This window comes from Schistocerca nitens, chromosome 3, assembly GCF_023898315.1.
Source record: "Schistocerca nitens isolate TAMUIC-IGC-003100 chromosome 3, iqSchNite1.1, whole genome shotgun sequence".
Classification (NCBI taxonomy): Eukaryota; Metazoa; Arthropoda; class Insecta; order Orthoptera; family Acrididae; genus Schistocerca; species Schistocerca nitens.
In genome coordinates this window covers 53,784,540-53,802,597 of record NC_064616.1, presented here as the reverse complement: position 1 = coordinate 53,802,597, position 18,058 = coordinate 53,784,540, and the positions used below count along the sequence as shown (strand labels likewise).

At 39.0% G+C, this 18,058-nt stretch overlaps 1 protein-coding gene across 2 annotated transcripts in view; it reads right to left on the bottom strand.

Annotated features, from left to right (window-relative positions):
• The window catches only part of LOC126248010 (dynamin-binding protein-like), a 222,855-nt gene that overhangs the window by 173,681 nt on the left and 31,116 nt on the right, over positions 1-18,058 (bottom strand). For both annotated transcript variants that reach the window (XM_049948593.1, XM_049948592.1), the window contains exon 6: positions 11,763-11,897. In XM_049948593.1, the coding sequence (XP_049804550.1) occupies positions 11,763-11,897 (135 nt within the window). The remainder of the gene's footprint in view (positions 1-11,762; positions 11,898-18,058) is intronic.

The following is an 18,058-nucleotide window of genomic DNA, read 5'->3' as shown; positions in this document are numbered from 1 at the left end:
TACTTATGACGTTATACTCAGAACGGTGGGTGTGTCCAGCCCTATTAATACCCGTTCCCTCCATGCACAGTCAGCAGTTACACAAGTGTCGACGAAACTCATCTGGTAGCGTCCATCCACCGCTCTGGGTATAATTTGTTACTGTTTAGCTTTTTCGTATATTTGATATATATTTTTATATGCTTATTATAATGTCTACACTACTTTGGCAATATATCTTTACAGAGTCTGAAGATGACTCTATGAAAGAGTCAACAGCAGTCACTCACTCTAATAAAAAAATATTTTAACAAGATTGCAATCAAGACTGTTTTAAATTTTAATTTTAACAAATTTTAAGACCGCTAACTATGTTTTCAAAAATTTCAAAAATATTATCTTCTCACTGTCTTCCTTTCAAATGTTAGGTACTCTTGTGCCTTCCTTTTAGCGGGTGTCCAGCTTTCTGAACCGTAGAGGACAATGAGGTGTATAACAATCGACATATTTGCATAATGTGACTTGGTTCTAGAAAACATCTCTCTGAGGGTATATACACATCTGGAGCCATCAGATATTCTTTCATTTACATCCACAGGTATTTCATTACAACTGTAAAGCCATTCCACTTACCAGAACTAATCATCAGACTTGAACTTGTCTCTGTAAACTGTTAAGTGCTATTGTGCACTTTAGTTCTGAGTACTTGCATATGTTCTGTTTTTTGTTATTCAACATTCTTTCAGTCCCTGGGCTTCACCCACAATGTTAGTCCCCAAGAAAACCAGTAATGGAAAAAAGGCTTATCACAATTGTGTAAATATGAGAGCAGTAAATAAGGTCTCAGAAACAGGTACTTATCCCCTTCAAAAGACTGATGACACTTTGGATCACCTCGGCAAACGCAAATTCGTCACCATTTTAAGATATTCTTTTCAGCTGCTATCAAATTCTTATTGTTACCAAAGATCAGGAAAAGACAGCCCTCTGGGCATTATAAATACCTACAGATGTCCTTTGGCCTCCTGAACACTCCTGCTACATTTCAACATTTTCGGATTTACTTTTACAAAGTTTAAAGCCAAACATGTGTCTAGTACACCAAGATGACATAATTATCTTTGCAAGTATGATGAGAAAGTATGCAACATGACTAAGACACATACTAACTTGTGTAAGTGGTGCTAATCTAAATTTGAAATTAGAAATTTGCAGTATAGCGCAACTGCAGGTGCACTACAGACTCGTGATTATAGGACACCGTGTACAATTTTCCAGCACTGAGGAACATTAAAAATTGCAGATCATTTCCCAGTTTAAGAAATTACTATCGTTGTTTCATAGAGAACTATGGAGCCACCCTGAAACCTTTCACAAAATTACTGAAGAAGGGAACTCCTCTCGTCTGGACAGAAAACTGAGAGAGTGACAAGTTAAAACTGAAAAAATTCTTACAAGTTTATCAGTCTTTGCTTATCTGGATTTTGCACTAACTTTTATCTTGTTGTTGTTGTGTGATGCTAGCAACGTCGCTGTCAGTTGTATTTTGAGCCATTATATTGAGCCATTGGCAGCTGTGGAGGCAGCCAAAAACATTTGTGTCATGTATGACATTGAGCAGAGCACAAGAAGAAAATGCTTTTCGCATCTTAAGGAGGAACATTTTGACATTAGTGACTCTCCATGTTCTGGAAGACCTTTGAGATTTAATGAAGATCGTTCAAATGCATTAATCCGCAATGATCGATGTCAGTGTAATTGAGAACTGGTAAACGTGATGAACTCTCTTGGTGGTCATCAATTGGGTCATGAACAACACCACCCCTTCTTATCATGTATCTTTACTGGTGATAAGGAATGGTGTCTTTATGCTAACATAAGGAAAAGAAAGGGATGATTGAGCCCAAACAATGCAGCAACTCCCTGTACAAAGACCCTGTGCACTTCCACAACAGATAATGTTATGCATCTGGTGGAACAGCACGGTGTGGCGTAGTATGAATTGCTTCCCTGCAGTGTAACAATCACTGCTGACATTTAATGTTAACACCTGAGACACCTTGCAGACGCAATCCGTGAACGACTGGGAAGAATGCGTGAAGTGATGCTACTCCACAATAATGTCTGCCGCCATTCTACTAGACTGACAGAAAACTCTATACAGGAGCTGGATTGAGAAGTCATTCCACACCCACCTTAATCACCTGATCTTGCACCCAGAGATTTTCATCTTTTCAACTCTCTAGCGAATCTTCAAGGAATTTTCTTTTCAGATGAAAATGTGCTCCAAAACATGACTCTTTGCCTCAAAACCACAAAATTTCTACAGCCGCATAACCGTAATGTTACCCCAGCATTGGCAGACTGCAGAAAATAGTGAAGGAGAATATATTACTGAGGACTAAAGTCTCTGTTACATGTATCTGTTGTGTTTATTAAACTTGCGGAAAAATGCTACAAAATTATGCCCCAACCTAATAGCAGACTTCTATTCGATACATCCCATTGTGACATCCTGGGACCTGAACTTTGGTTCTACATGCAACTGAAAGAAACTCTGAATGCTACTATTGAACCATTCCTGTTATTGAGTCCAGAATTTAAGTTCCCTCTCAGTATACATCCTACCAGTTCTTCCTGACAGTAACAACAATGAATTGTTCAAGTTCTCAGATTAGGTTATGACACAGGAGCAGCAACATACCACTAGACAGCGTTGCCACCTATTTTACAGCATTCCACTGGCCCACTATTTTACTTAACATAATTGTTCTCGCAGTGACTTCCGCACTGCTTGCTGTTCTGATACTAGAGCTAGACTATATTCAGCTGTTTCACATGCAAGTTATGTAGTAGGATGTGTACAGCCATCCCAGCTGATCACGTGCCTTGGTCAAGTTACAGTGGATTGTGATGTGAAATGTAAAAGTTAATGATGACTTCTATTTCTCTGCAGTCATTGACTGTAATTTTGTAATCTCACCTAGGATTGCTTTCTTTAATTAAACTACTATTTTGCATTTGCCTATTGAAAAGCTTACTTTCGTTACTGTGCTTACCATTAACTGTTGCTTTTATTTGTTCATTTGATACTGTTTTATTGTCATGACTTATTTTTACAATCTTTCTGATGAGTTTAACTGAACTTAATTATCTTGGTTTTGCAATCACATAAATTTGGGTTCAAGGAATCACCCTTGAGGTGTTTATTGTAAATGATTTATTATTTATTTATAAGACATGTAAATGCAATGAGAAGCATCATGCATTGCTGTTGTAATTTTATACTTTTGTTAGTTGAAGCTATTTAATTTCATATGTTATTGTGGTTGATGCTCAGAAAGTGGTTGATTTGGTGTCTTCTGCTTATTAATATATTTTCAGTTTTACAACTTTTCTTTAGTCAATTACATAGTTACAATATTGTTCAGAGGAAATAACCAGTGGTGGTAATGAACTCGAAATAAATTTTATTTACAATGCTTCCACCACCCCTGATTACAGTTAAAACAAACTGTTGTGTTTTAAAATTCTGTTCCATGATTTTGATCTATCTTACAATTGCATTTTTTTCCGGCAATGTAAATTACTAAAGCTACAGCATCTCTTACTTGAACTAACAAAGGTGGTGCTGTATAAAATTTTTATGTTGAATTGTCTTTTCTAAGTCATTCACCCTTTTCTCAGTCTCAGAAGTGGTTTCTTTAATTTCTTCCACTTCTGCCTCATTCTTGAAACTTCATTCCTGGAAAAACTGAGCACAATAACTGTTTATTTCAGCTTTCCCTGTTTACACTCAACAAAATGGTTCAAATGGCTCTGAGCACTATGGGACTCAACTGCTGAGGTCATTAGTCCCCTAGAACTTAGAACTAGTTAAACCTAACTAACCTAAGGACATCACACACATCCATGCCCGAGGCAGGATTCGAACCTGCGGCCGTAGCGGTCTCGCGGTTCCAGACTGCAGCGCCAGAACCGCACGGCCACTTCGGCCGGCTTACACTCAACAGCTTGGGCTTTAATGTTTTTATCCAAGCACCCTACCTTTTTATTTATGGCATTTCTATAATTTTCCTTGTTTTACAGGTATTTCAAGTTTAACTTCTTTGACTATTTGAGAAACTTTGTTTATTAATTTCCAAAAATCTTTATTTACCTCCAACTTCATCTCAGATATTTTTCTAACTCAGTTCCCCCGTCCTGTTTAAATTCTTTCCATTTTTGTTCTATCTTTCTGCCCACTTCTTTTTGTGATTCTCTAACAGTTTTTGCTGCTTTCTTCTCCCCTCACTCCATTTCATTAATAGTAATTCAAACATACCTTCTGCTCCCCTTTTTGGACTATTTCTTTTTTAATACCTACTTCTGATTTAATAACTAGCCCTTTTTGCATAGTTCTCATAATAGGGTCCATTTCTTTTTCTCGCAGTTGTTTTCTTCCCCATTTTTGGAAACTTGCCGCATGTTCATCCTCTGTAGTTGTGATATTTCTGATCCAAAACAGACAAAAATAAAGTATACCACCCACTAAAGTACAAAATTAGAACCAAAACAATGCAAGATTTCAACAAGCCAGCACTGAATAGACTACTGTCCTGTTATGGTCACCATATGTAACAGAGCCAACTCTGAAAAGATTTAACTATCAAATTTTGACCACAAATGTGCCTAAATATTTCTCTCACAAATGTAAAGAAATAAAATTTAATGATTTTAGACCTGGAAGAATTTAGTAAACCAAACTCAGAGTTCCAGAATGTAAATATAGGTTCCTGTCATTGTACAGCTGCAAAATTTCAAATTTCCACTGTATTTATAGCTTGCTCAATGAGATATAATCTGCCTTATCCTGACTGGTTGGAGGTTGTAAACTAATGGTAGATGCGACAGCTAACACATTTTACCAAATACAACATAAAAGAGTCACTGCTCACCCAGACATACATCTAAGCACATCCCCCAAAAGATAAATGTGAAGACACATACCATAGCAACCAAAATATAAAAAAAGAGGCAAAGTAAGCAAACAGTAGTGGTAGGGAAATAATAGTATGGCAGCAAATGACAACATGAAACTCTGAATCCACACACTATAAAACTATGTCTACTCAAAGAAACACTCATTTCATGAAGTTCATCATAAATGAAATTACATTAAGATGATTACACTGCTTTCCAAGTATCTATGGAGAGAGATGTTTTTGGCAGTGTATGTTGCTTACATGTGTGAGAGAAGTGAAGTGCAATGTTGTCAGTAGCTAGGTGGTGCCAGCAACAAAATCATAGTAGGCCCATCTGTGGTAAAATGCAACGCTTACAGTCTGTCATCTGGCGCACGATCCACTTGGCAGTTATATTATTCCTCTGTCGCATTCATTTGGGCGCAGGCTGGTCACAAGCAAATGTTACTATGCAAATTGAAGGTTTTATATGTAAATATACATTTTCACAGTTAAATACATTGGTTTTGAAAGAGTGCAATATTGAGCTCAGCTCACAGATCACCTAGTTACAGTTTTTCCGCATTGCCACATGTGCCATATTCGCAAATTCACAGTGTGACAAATAACTTTCAAGTGTGGGGACATTCTTAGCTGTTTTTATAGGAACTGTTAATGATTTAATGTGTGTGAAACCTCATTAAGTTGCAAACAAAAAAATCTTTGAACACATTAGTTTCTGCAAGTCACGCCACAGACACCAATTCAGTCCAACAGACAAAAATTACTGCTCACTCAAATGTGCATTGTCAATTCAGTTTACAGTACTGCACAAGATTCGTACTATGCAAAACCGTTTAATACTATCTTTTCACAATGCGTATGTCAATATTATGACCATGCCATTTTTAGAACATAAATGTTTAGCAGTATCTGGCATATGTTTCTATCCAATAGGAACCTGACCTGTTACTGCATACATGAGCACTCACACCCGCACTGTCTTTCACTATTGAAGTCTCTCAGTACTGATATGGCTCTCAATCTCCCTGTTCTTATTGCTGTTTCCTTTTACACATTACATTTTTAAATACACAGTTTTTCATAAAATTAAAATTATTGCATACCCAAAAAATAAAAAATAAAGATATGTATAAAGTGAAAAGAAGAGAAAAAAATAACACTTACAATTAGCAGTGCCTTCACAGGTCCTAGAACACTGTGGACCCCAGTAGCATCACAGGCCTTTTTATATATAACGTAATTTCTGTGGGAGAGCCTCTTGTATAGGGCCCTGAGCAGCATCAGATTGTCAACAGGGTATCACTACCTAGAGAACCTGCACTGAGATCGCCTGGGAAGTTTCCTTGTCTATAATAACCACACTAGGTGGTGGACCATTCGTGGCTTTTTCTACACAGCTTGTTATGATCATCCTTCTGAAACTACTAGGGCTTGTTTGATTCTTCCCTGGTTTGAGGTATAGATGCAGTATCACAAGCCCTAGATGTTGCTGAATCCAGTGCCCACTAGGAGAAGGGGCAGTTGTAGGACTCGCATTGTTGGGTCTTAAATGTAACTTACCTTTCTCCAGATGATGTTTGGAGATACCAATCTATCAGTACGGCTGTTATACATGGCTGATTATATTTACCAGAAATGCACTTGATTGTTTTTTTATACTTGTAAAAAAATAAATTGAACAGCTGATAGAGTCAAGGAACACGCAACAGAACTTTTCGCTGCTCTCTTTGATCATTCACTGTGCTTTTTGCCTTCGCAGTTCAAAAGGTTGCAAGGTTTCCTCCAGTGGGTCAGCATTTAAACTGTCTCCGAGTCACACAACTGAACTAGCTTGTGGAGCAGCACTCTTTAGTTCTAGCAAGGAATATGCTGCCTCATAAGTGACCTGAGGACTCTGAGATGAATCAATCTGCAGCATGGTGCATCACACTTCGATGTGTCCACCCAGTCCTGGAAGTTATCTGTATGTTCAAGAACAGCAAGCTGGCAATACAAAGTCCAGACCACTTTCCTGATTGTCAATCTTTCTTTCATATACTACACCATCTGGTAGAGGGATATAGGACAGGAAGTGATCACTGGAATGAAGGTCCTTAGCAACTTACAACCAAGCAGAATGGCAAAGGCTGGAGTCTATGGTTGAGGATGACCCTGTAACAATACTGAGATGGATGTGACTCAGTGTTGAGGGACACGGCTCCTGAAGCATCATAAGGCTCTCTACTGCATGGCCCCTGGAGTAGGTCAATGATGAACCTCATAGCACACTTTGTACATCTGCATCATCAAGGAAGAGGAATGGACAGAGCAAGTGTTATAATAGCAATATGGGAAAAATAGTATAAAGTCTCTTGCAGTGGTACTGTACACAGAAAGAGAATACAATTTTCCTGTATGGAATGTGGACTGTAGGAACAATGCTTCAAAATCTGTAACAAAGGAGCACCAGAAGGGGCGTTTCTATTAGTTACAAAGACTGTCACACCATATCCTTCTGGCCCTGCCCCAGTATGAGCAGACAACACACACTGTCAGACACAGGAAAAATTAGGGTGATTCTGTAGTCTGATGAGAATGAGTGCATGTATGCTACTAATCCTACAAGATGCACATCTCCTTTCTATAGGAATGATTAATTATGATTATTATTTGAACTAAAGGAGAGAGAAAGTCAGAGCATTACTTACAGCAAAACACATGGCAATAAAATACAGTTTTAATCAGTGCTTAAAACAGCTAAGGATGAAGCAATGCATTCAATTATGAAATGACTAAGTCCTTTGATAACTGAAACTGTAAAATTTCATTAACTTTTCGTACGTGAGGTTCATAGTTATGTAAAATTTTGCAAATGATATCACAGTTGCCTTCCACAGTAAATTATTTTATTTGTATAACTCACTATTGCAATTTCATCCATGTGGACATTATCAAGGGGTACACTGCACAACTCAAAAACATAAAGCAATCTTCTCTAGTATTACATTCACAAGCTTGATTATGTCACGCACATTGATCACATTTTCACCATGCCATTCTTCTTTTAACACAATAATGTAAACTTCTTGTGTGTCATGACATGCAATGTTTAAAATTGTATCACATATAAAATGGACAATTCCTCAAACTGTCTTCCACTCTGTTTATGAGGATGAACATATTCTGTATCACACCATGTGTTCTGTTACTCAATTTTTCTTTTAGGGACTTTAAAGCTAGATCCAGTCCTCTTAACTTTGTGGGTGGTGGTCTTCTCTGGCAGCTCATACAAACTGTTTTTCCACAACCAACATCCACTCCCTCAGCAATATAGTATAGCTTATGGTAATGAAGCCTTTTTTGTTTTGTTTTTATGGAGTTTGAATAATCTTTGTGACCTGGAAAGTTAATTTAAGATTCTAAATTTTCTGTAACACACAACATTTTAACAGTCACTGAAATAATTCCATGGCTCTGAGCACTACGGGACTCAACTGGAAATAATTCCATGGTTTACAGTTATAGAGGACAGGTGGTTCTACCCAGTCCTCAGATTGGGAACCTCGGAGTCACCAAACTCAGCCAGTGAAGACAGATCCCAGAGATGTTCAGTATTTAACACCACCCAGGCAATTTTTTTTCACTCAGTTCACTACCATTTGCAGGTTAGAGAAAGTTACTTGCTTATACCAGCATAATAAAATTTGCTTTTTTACAATGCTGACTGTTCTGAAACCTACCAAATGACTTTTTGATAGTCAAGAGAGACAAATTTCTGGATGATCTACAGCATATTCACCTGATCAAATGACTCAGTTGTGTGCTTCTCCTAGATTTATCTAGCATATGTGTGGTTCCTATTGTCTCCTGGACTTTGAGTCGACATTCATTTCTACCTTGAGCAATAAAGGTGCTCTTCCATACCACACAATATATTTTTCATCCATATAAATCTGCAGCTCTACAAAAAGTGTATTATGAAAACACCATCTATGAAATGTTAAAAACAGTCTGAGAACAGCAGAGATGAATCTAGGTGGTGACAATTTTTTTTTTTTTTTGATAAACAGAATACCTCTCAAGCCCCTAGTCTGTGTTACAACAATTAGGTACAACAACACAAGCACATTTGTCATGCAACAACAAATGTTTGGAAATCAAAAGCGAGTGCCTGTTTTGGACTTGAAACTGCATCCTTGCCTATTTGCAGACAACATTCTTACCAAATGAGCAATCCAGATGCAAATTGTGATCTGTCTCATAGTTTCTATGTGACAGAACTTTTCTCTGATCTTACAAACTTCACAAAAGCACACACTTTAAATTGTCAATAATTTTCATAACAGTGTACACTCCATACAGCACAAATTCCATTCTGATAACACATTTGTACAATAGCTACATTAGACTAAAACATAACTTACAAAATTCAGTTTCATTACGAAGGAGGCAACCTGAGACTACAATGAGTAATTTACAAAAAATTGAAGGGAACAAACTGTACAGACCAAATTTATAAGTAATGACTCAAATAAGGGACTTTTTTTCATAGTGTACTGTGATCCTTACAGGTATTCATACAGGGTGACAATTATTGAACAATATGAAATAAAATCATAGCTTCTGAACAGTTTGAGTTAGAACATTAAAACTGCACGGTTGGCCATGGGGCATGATGGGAATTAGTATGTGCATGTACTGTTTGGTTTAGCAACAAAGCCCACTTTCATTTGGATGGGTTCATCAATAAGCAAAACTGGCACATTTGGGGGACTGAGAATCCACATTTTGTGATTGAGAATTCTCTTCACCCTCAACGGGTGACTGTGTGGTGTGCAATGTCCACTCACAGAATAATTGGCGTGATATTTCTTGATGGCACAGTGACTACCGAATGGTACGTGAAGGTTTTGGAAGATGATTTCATTCCCATTATCCAAAGTGACACTGATTTCGACAAGATGTGGTTCGTGCACGACGGAGCTTGATCCCATCAAAGCAGGAGAATGTTTGACGTCCTGGAGGAGCACTTTGGGGGCCCCATTATGGCTCTGGGGTACCAAGAGGCCACGAGCATGGGCCTCGATTAGCCACCATATTCTCCGGATCTGAACACACGCAACTCCTTTTTAGGGGGCTATGTTGAAGACAAGGTGTACAGTAATAACCCCAAAACCATCACTGAGCTGAAAACAGCCAATCGTGAAAATATCGACAGCATCAGTCTTCTGACATTCAGCCCGTCATGCAGAATTTCGCTATTTGTCTGCACTACATCATCGCCAATAATGGCAGACATATTGAACGTGTTGTACCCAAATCAGAATATCTGTAGTGATGTTTACATGTTGAATAAAGTGTGTGCATATGATAGTTTGTAACTAATTTACATTTTCTTTATATAGTTCAATAATTGTCATCCTGAACAAAAGCAATCAATATCGAGATGTTATGAACTGCCCGACAAAAATGTGAAGCACCCAGAAGGCAAGGAAGAAACGAAATGAAATTTCATGGAATGGTTTGAGAGAGTATGTAATGTTATTTCACTTATTACAAAACTGAGTAAAATTTAAAAAGAAGTTGGCAGTGTGACCACACTTATCAATATGACGTTGCATGCCCTCTGGCCTGGATGCATGCAATGATTCATTTGGGAAGGGTGTCATAATGCTGTTGTAGCCTTCCTGAGGCAAGCTGGTCAACAACTGTTGCAACTGGTCCTCAATTACCTGGATACTGGCACTGGGACAGAGTTGACACCCAGCTGATCCCACATATCTTCTACTGGAAACAGTTCTGGGCATCTTGCTAGCCACAGAGGTAACACACAAGGACACAAGATGTCCACAGTGTACTGTTGTGCCATCAGAGTTCCCTCAATCACCACCAGCCACAACCTGAAGTCATACCCGATGGTTCCTCACACTGTGTGTCTACAAAACATTGGAAGCACGGGATCTCTCCCCGGGTCACTGCCATTCTCACCAATGATGCTCACCCGGGGTAATATAGATACACAATTCAGTGCTGAACACAATACCACTCATCATTAGTATATGCTTCCCAGTCACGGCACCAATCCAAACACAGGCATATAAGTTAACGGTAGCCTACACACAGGACAATAATTCCACAGTCTGGCTGCTGCTAGTCTCCAATCAATGGTGTGAGATAACATATGGAAGGCACAGATGTGAAGTGTTTACAATGTTCTCAGTGCACAATACGGTGTTCTTTCCTAGTGGCGGTCAGACACAGTCGACTGGGACCTTGATGACGAGTATGCCTGCCATCACACTCCCATGCAGTCCAACACTGGGCCACTGTCATGTCCAAATCCATCACAAATCTGGATATTGCACAATTCTACCAGCTGAGTAAATGGTGACATATACTGACGCCCCATTCAAACTTTGTCAAGTGCTGGTAATGCCATCTCACGTGAGTACATGGCATCTCCATATCCTTCACAGTGATCACTCAACATCTGATGCTGTTCACACCCCCTTATATACCCTATCAGGCCTGGTAATGACACTCAAGACACAACACTAATGCCCTCTGGTGACCATTCAGTCTGTAACAGAGAATTTAACCTCTAATTATTTACATACCCTCCAATGGTGTGTGTGTGTGTGTGTGTGTGTGTGTGTGTGTGTGTGTGTGTGTGTGTGTGTGTGTGTGTGTGTACACAAAGCCATACTGACATCCAATCAGTTCTTCAGAGTGCTTCACTTGTTTGTCAGGCAGCATATAACCAAGTCGCTGCACATTTCTGTTAATAGTGAACTTCCAGTCAAAGAAATTAAATACGATATTGAAAAGGTGTCTTACTTTTCTTGTTTGGTTTTCTTATTGAACGATGGACAGGTTTGTGGCCAGGCAGTGGCACTGGTGGAGCTGGCCTGTGGGGCACTCTGTCAGAAGCTTGCCTCTTCAGCACAGGTGATACATGGCACTCATTGTTTACTGTTTAATACAAATAGCAAATATTAGAATTGAGATTTAGAAATCAGTAAGGAACAAAAAAAAGATACTGTCCTAATGAAAGAACATGCAAAATTATATACACATTACAAAGGACTGTAGTTTTAAAACTTCCTGTACGATTAAAACTGTTTGCCAGACCAGTACTTGAACCTGGAACCTTTGCCTTTTGTGGGTAAGTGCTTTACAGACTTAGCTATCGGAGCACAAACCGCAAACCACTGGGTCACGAGTCACACTCGGATAGCTCAGTCTACAGAGCACTTGCCAATAAAAGGCAAAGGTCCCAGGTTTGAGTCCTGATCTGGCACAGTTTTAATCTACCAGAAAGTTTCAAATCAGTGCACACTCTGCTGCAAAGTGACAGCTCCTTCTGGATACTGCAGTTTCGTCTACAACAGATTATATCAAATAAAGTGTTAACCTAACGTGGTACAACAGAAAAATACTTCAAGTTACAGACTAGTGTCTTATCTGATTTACGGTCGCCCTTTAACTATGTTGAGATTTTATATCCATTTTACATATTTTCTGTAGTGAGATGAATAAATATTTTTCCTGAAGAAAATCACATTGTCATATAAGAAAGTTGGTAACAAACTCTAAAATTAACATTGTCTTGCTGATGTAAATAAATAATTAAATAATAATTTGCCTCTTTTCGACTTAGCACAAAATGGTGCTTAGTTGATCAGGTAATAAGAGCAGAAGCCTTCAGGTAGAAAAGCTGGTCAAAAACTTATGAACTTCAACATCTTACAAGCTACTGAAAACAACATTGTTCTCTTGGCATTCACACAAATTTCTGTTAGGAAACCAAAGAAAGCTCTAACTCCACCCCAGGTTCAAATGAAGTTCCATACCTATAAAGAAAGAATAGCTAAACGAAAACAAAATGACCATAAGAACAGGTGATTTAATATTGTAAACACCTTACCATTTTCCACACTTCCAAATGGCAACCTGCCCAACTGATACAAGATCGTATTTCTGATAGTGGTCGTGTGGACTATGTACAGTACAGTGAAAGCAGTAAGTTGGTCACCCTGACACCCAATAAAGTCCATATTGTACCCCTGTGTTTAAAGGTCTCAAAACCACCGACAGAAAGGGTCAAGCCTGATCCCTGGGGTTGTAAAATATTAATTGCTTGCAATCTAGACTGAAAACTATACACAATAAATGCTTTGTTACCACTGCTCCCACATCAGAGAATCCATCAAAAATGTTGATGTGAAATAAGGGGTGAAAGTTGGAATACTGATTTTAGAAACACACACACAAAATTAGAGATGTCATTATTGCTGCATTTGGCCATAAACAGAAAGAAACACAAGACAAAGAACAACACATGAAAAAGAACAACACATACTCAAATTTCATGAATAATATAAAAATAAGGGTCATGAAATCAATGCTTCAATCTTAGGACTGTTGTGAGGCCCTTCTACTGCAGGGGAGTGATGTTTACAACTGTGCACCTTTCTAAGACAGTGCAGGGCCAGTATTGTACATGACTTGTTTATATCTTTCAGATAAAAGTAATTGGTATTAAGACTTGGATATGAAACATAAGACAATAAAATTCTAAACAGCATGTGGTACTGCAAAATAACACGAGATCTGAGAACTGGCCCAGGTAGTTCAGTTCAGCCAGAGATAAAACAGATCTCACAATATGCTACGCAAATGAAACACTAAAGCACTGAAGAAGAAGAAGAAGAAGAAGAAGAAGATTGGAATTGTGATTAATAAAATGAAATTAACAAATAAGTAAAACTGAAAACAAAGTGAAAAAATTTATACCAACTGGACTGCAAATAACAAGAAACATGGGGGAGCAATTAGAAAATAAAGACAGGAATGTGAGAAACTGTAAAAGATTTTATGAAGGGAAAAAAAACACCACAGAAAGTAAAAGGGAATAAAAAAAGATGTATTAAAGAGCAGCATTAGCAAATGAAGTGAATTAAGAAACAGTGAAAAATAGAGAGAAACCATAAGGGTGCAACTGTAAAATTATAAACAAAAATAGAACCGAAATTGACACCATGATACACCAAGAATAAAAAGAAAGGCTACACCTTTTTTTTAACTCACCACATTTTGTACTGAAATGTCCTCCTTTGAAAACTAAAAAGAATGAAAGAGATAAACAAAACGTTATTAAATGAAGAATTGGTTGGTATTTGTGCTACAAACACCTACACTTTTGTATTGTGGACTCCTCTTACTAAGATTATCAATTAATAAGAACTTCTTAGATATATCACCACTGCTATCAATCACAATAAGTTTTCAGAGAGTACACACGAGTTCACTTGGCTCAGTACTTGCATACATGGAACACATTAATTATACACTATGTGATCAAAAGTGTCCGGACACCTGGCTGAAAATGACTTACAAGTATGTGGTGCCCTCCATCGGTAATGCTGGAATTCAATATAGTGTTGGCCCACCTTTAGCCTTAATGACAGCTCCCACTCTTGCAGGCATTTGTTCAATCAGGTGCTGGAAGGTTTCTTGGGGAATGGCAACCCATTCTTCATGGAGTGCTGTACTGAGGAGAGGTATCAATGCTGGTCGGTGAGGCCTGGCACGAAGTCAGCATTCCAAAACATCCGAAAGGTGTTCTATAGGATTCAGGTCCTGACTCTGTGCAGGCCAGTCCATTACAGGGATGCTATTGTTGTGTAACCACTCTGCCACAGGCCGTACATTATGAACAGGTGCTTGATCATGTTAAAAGATGCAATCACCATCCCCAAATTCCTCTTCAACAGTGGGAAGCAAGGAGCAGCTTCAAACATCAATGTAGGCTGGTGCTGTGATAGTGCTATGCAAAACAACAAGGGGTGCTAGCCCCCTTCATGAAAAACAATGAACTCACCATAGCACCACCGCCTCCAAATTTTACTGTTGGCACTACACACGCTGGCAGATGACGTTCACCGAGCATTCACCATACCAACACCCTGCCATCGTATTGCCACATTGTGTACTGTGATTCATCACTCCACACAACATTTATCCACTGTTCAATCATCGAATCTTTACGCTCCTAAACCAAAGAGAGGTGTCGTTTGGCATTTACCGGCGTGACGTGTGGCTTACGAGCAGCCGCTCGACCATAAAATCCAAGTTTTCTCACATCCCACCTAACTGTCATAGTACTTGCAGTGGATCCTGATGCATTTTGGAATTCCTGTGTGATGGTCTGTATAGATGTCTGCCTGTTACACACTATGACCCTCTTCAACTGTCAGCGTTCTCTGTCAGTCAACAGACAAGGTCAGCCCGCACAATTTTGTGCTGTACGTGTCCCTTCAAATTTCCACTTCACTGTCACATTGGAAACAATGGACCTAGGAATGTTTAGGAGTGTGGAAATCTCATGTACAGACATGTGACACCCAATTACCAGATCACGTTCGAAGTTCACGAGTTCCGCAGAGCGCCCCATTCTGCTCTCTCACAATGTCTAATGACTTCTGAGGTTGCTGATATGGAGTACCTGGCAATAGGTGGCAGCGCAATGCACCTAATACGAAAAATGTATGTTTTTGGGGGTGTCCGGATACCTTTGATCACATAGTGTATAAGCTTTGGTTAGGAGGAAAGCCACAACTGAACTTCACCAACCGATTCAGTTGTAAATAGTTTCGCTGGTTCAGAGTCACAACAGGTTTCAGGCAATTGTAAGCTCATCTTCAGATGTACAAGAACCATGAGGTGTGTGGCTGCCACACACTGATAACACTAGGCTGCGGGCAGCACACATAAAGCAGAGATACATGAATTCCGTATCTTGCCTTCATGTGCAGCGTTCACCTGCCCCCAGCCTATTGTTCAAACTGTGCAGTCGCCACATGCCTCACTATTCTTGTACACCTGGAGATTGGCTTATAACTGTTTAAAACCAGTCGTGATTATACTATTTATACATCATTATTTGACTATCATTAACTACAGTTGCATCATCACATATTGTTAAATTAAATACATACTGGGCAAGATTCTACACAACCAAACTTACCATTCCTTCAACGTTGCCAGTCAGTAAAGAAGACATTGTTTTTGATGTATTTTAAATCCTGTGCGATTGTCAATAACCTTAATGAAGAAAGTGGAGTATATAAATCCTTCTGTCAATACTCAATGAAGCTTTATCAGTAACAAGACTTGTATATCAACAAGAGCAGATTATTATTTGGAACCTTTATGTACACATGCAGTTCAACATTCTACACCAAGATGATTGTCATGTAACCACTTCTCAATAAATCTCTATGCAATGACCTGATCTGTATGCATAGTTTGTCCCTCAAACAAATTAAACCTTAAATGTTGGTCATCTGTTCTGCCTGCATTGACAACTCTGGTTGTATTTTGAAAGTATGGAGCATTAGTATTTCATGTCTACATCAAAACATTCTGTCAAGATAAGCATCATTAAATTTTCATGCAGCTCGATGGACTGACTGCACAGTGTTAATCCCTAAAGTTTTCTGTGGGCTAGCCATTTCCTGATATGAATTGGAATGAGTTGAGAATCTGGGGTAACCTTGGCTCAGCATTGTGTAGATCTAGCCCACTCTGACCCTGGGTTTGTAAACTCTGTGGGTCTGCTTCACTAGTATCACTATCTGTCCCCTTAGCTAAATGGTCAGTGTATCCGACTGCCATGCAGCAGGCCTGGGTTCGATTCCCAGCTGGGTGAGAGATTTTCTCTGCTCACAGTTAAGTTGTCAAATGGTTCAAATGGCTCTGAGCACTATGGGACTTAACATCTGAGGTCATCAGTCCCCTAGAACTTAGAACTACTTAAACCTAACTAACCTAAGGACATCACACACATCCATGCCCGAGGCAGGATTCAAGCCTGCGACCGTAGCAGTCACGCAGTTCTGGACTGAAGTGCCTAGAACTGCTCGGCCACTGCGGCCGGCGTTAAGTTGTCATCATAATTTCATCATCATTTACACACAAGTTGGCCAACTGGCATCAATTGAAAAGACTTGCCACTCGGCAGCCAAACTTTCCTGGTGGGGACTCCAGGCCATCAATGCCATATGATCATTTCATTTCAGTAGCATCACCTCCACATTTGCTTGTGTATACTGATCAGCAGCTCTATTACAGATGGGCAGCGGTTGAAACTGCTCTTTTTTGAAGGGTCTAGTGGTGGCTACCTAAAGGATACTGCTGATGCACAAAGACTGACCACCGACAAGTGACAAATATTTTTCACTACAAGCTGTTTAGCTTCTAGGTACAGGTTGGGCAGATGGCAAATGGTCACCATGATCCATGATGAACTGATTTTAAAAATACACTTCTGGTTAATCAACTGTTTGCTTAACTGTTGCCTACTCAATCACAGAGGTTACACTTACCTCATGACTATGGTCTTTTTCTGAACCATAAGTATTTATGGGTGACCATTTGTATTACAAAAGGTTCATCGTTATCTCTAATGGTTCATCTAATAGCATCATTCTGTGAAAGAATGTGTGAAGACTGACGGTCGCTTTTGGTGGTACCAAAGTCAGTCAAGGAAAGAATGAACACACTGGAGTGAGCTTTGACTCTGGTTTACTACAGGTGCAAGGTGTACAACCAAACCTTATTACTACATACAAATACACCTCCAGAAAACAAGAAATAGTTACACAAATAATCATAAACTTTACCACTCCACGCAAATGCCAGGATGGTAACTTTAAGAGTGGTGGGCCGATTCCCTTCCCCATCCTTTCATAACCTGAGCTTGTGCTCTGTATCTAATGACCATGGGGCATTAAACTATACTCTTCCTTCCTTTTTATTAATGAAATAAACACATACGTCTTCTTTTGGGTTGTTACTTTAGCTACTTTGAAATCTAGATTTTACATAATATTACAGACAGTATTTGTCAAAGCTGGTCTTTTACCACATTATCAACCAAATAAACATAACTGATTGTGTCGTTGTGAAGTGCTCTCTCTAATAATCAATAATTTTTCATTTGGGAGTTTATATACATCATATGCAAATTTTTGCTGAAGTAATTTTTGTTGCTGATGCTGAGCTCTCAGCCAGATCTATGGCTTTATCTGTTCACATGATTTATGGGTTCTGAAAACATGTTACCCCTT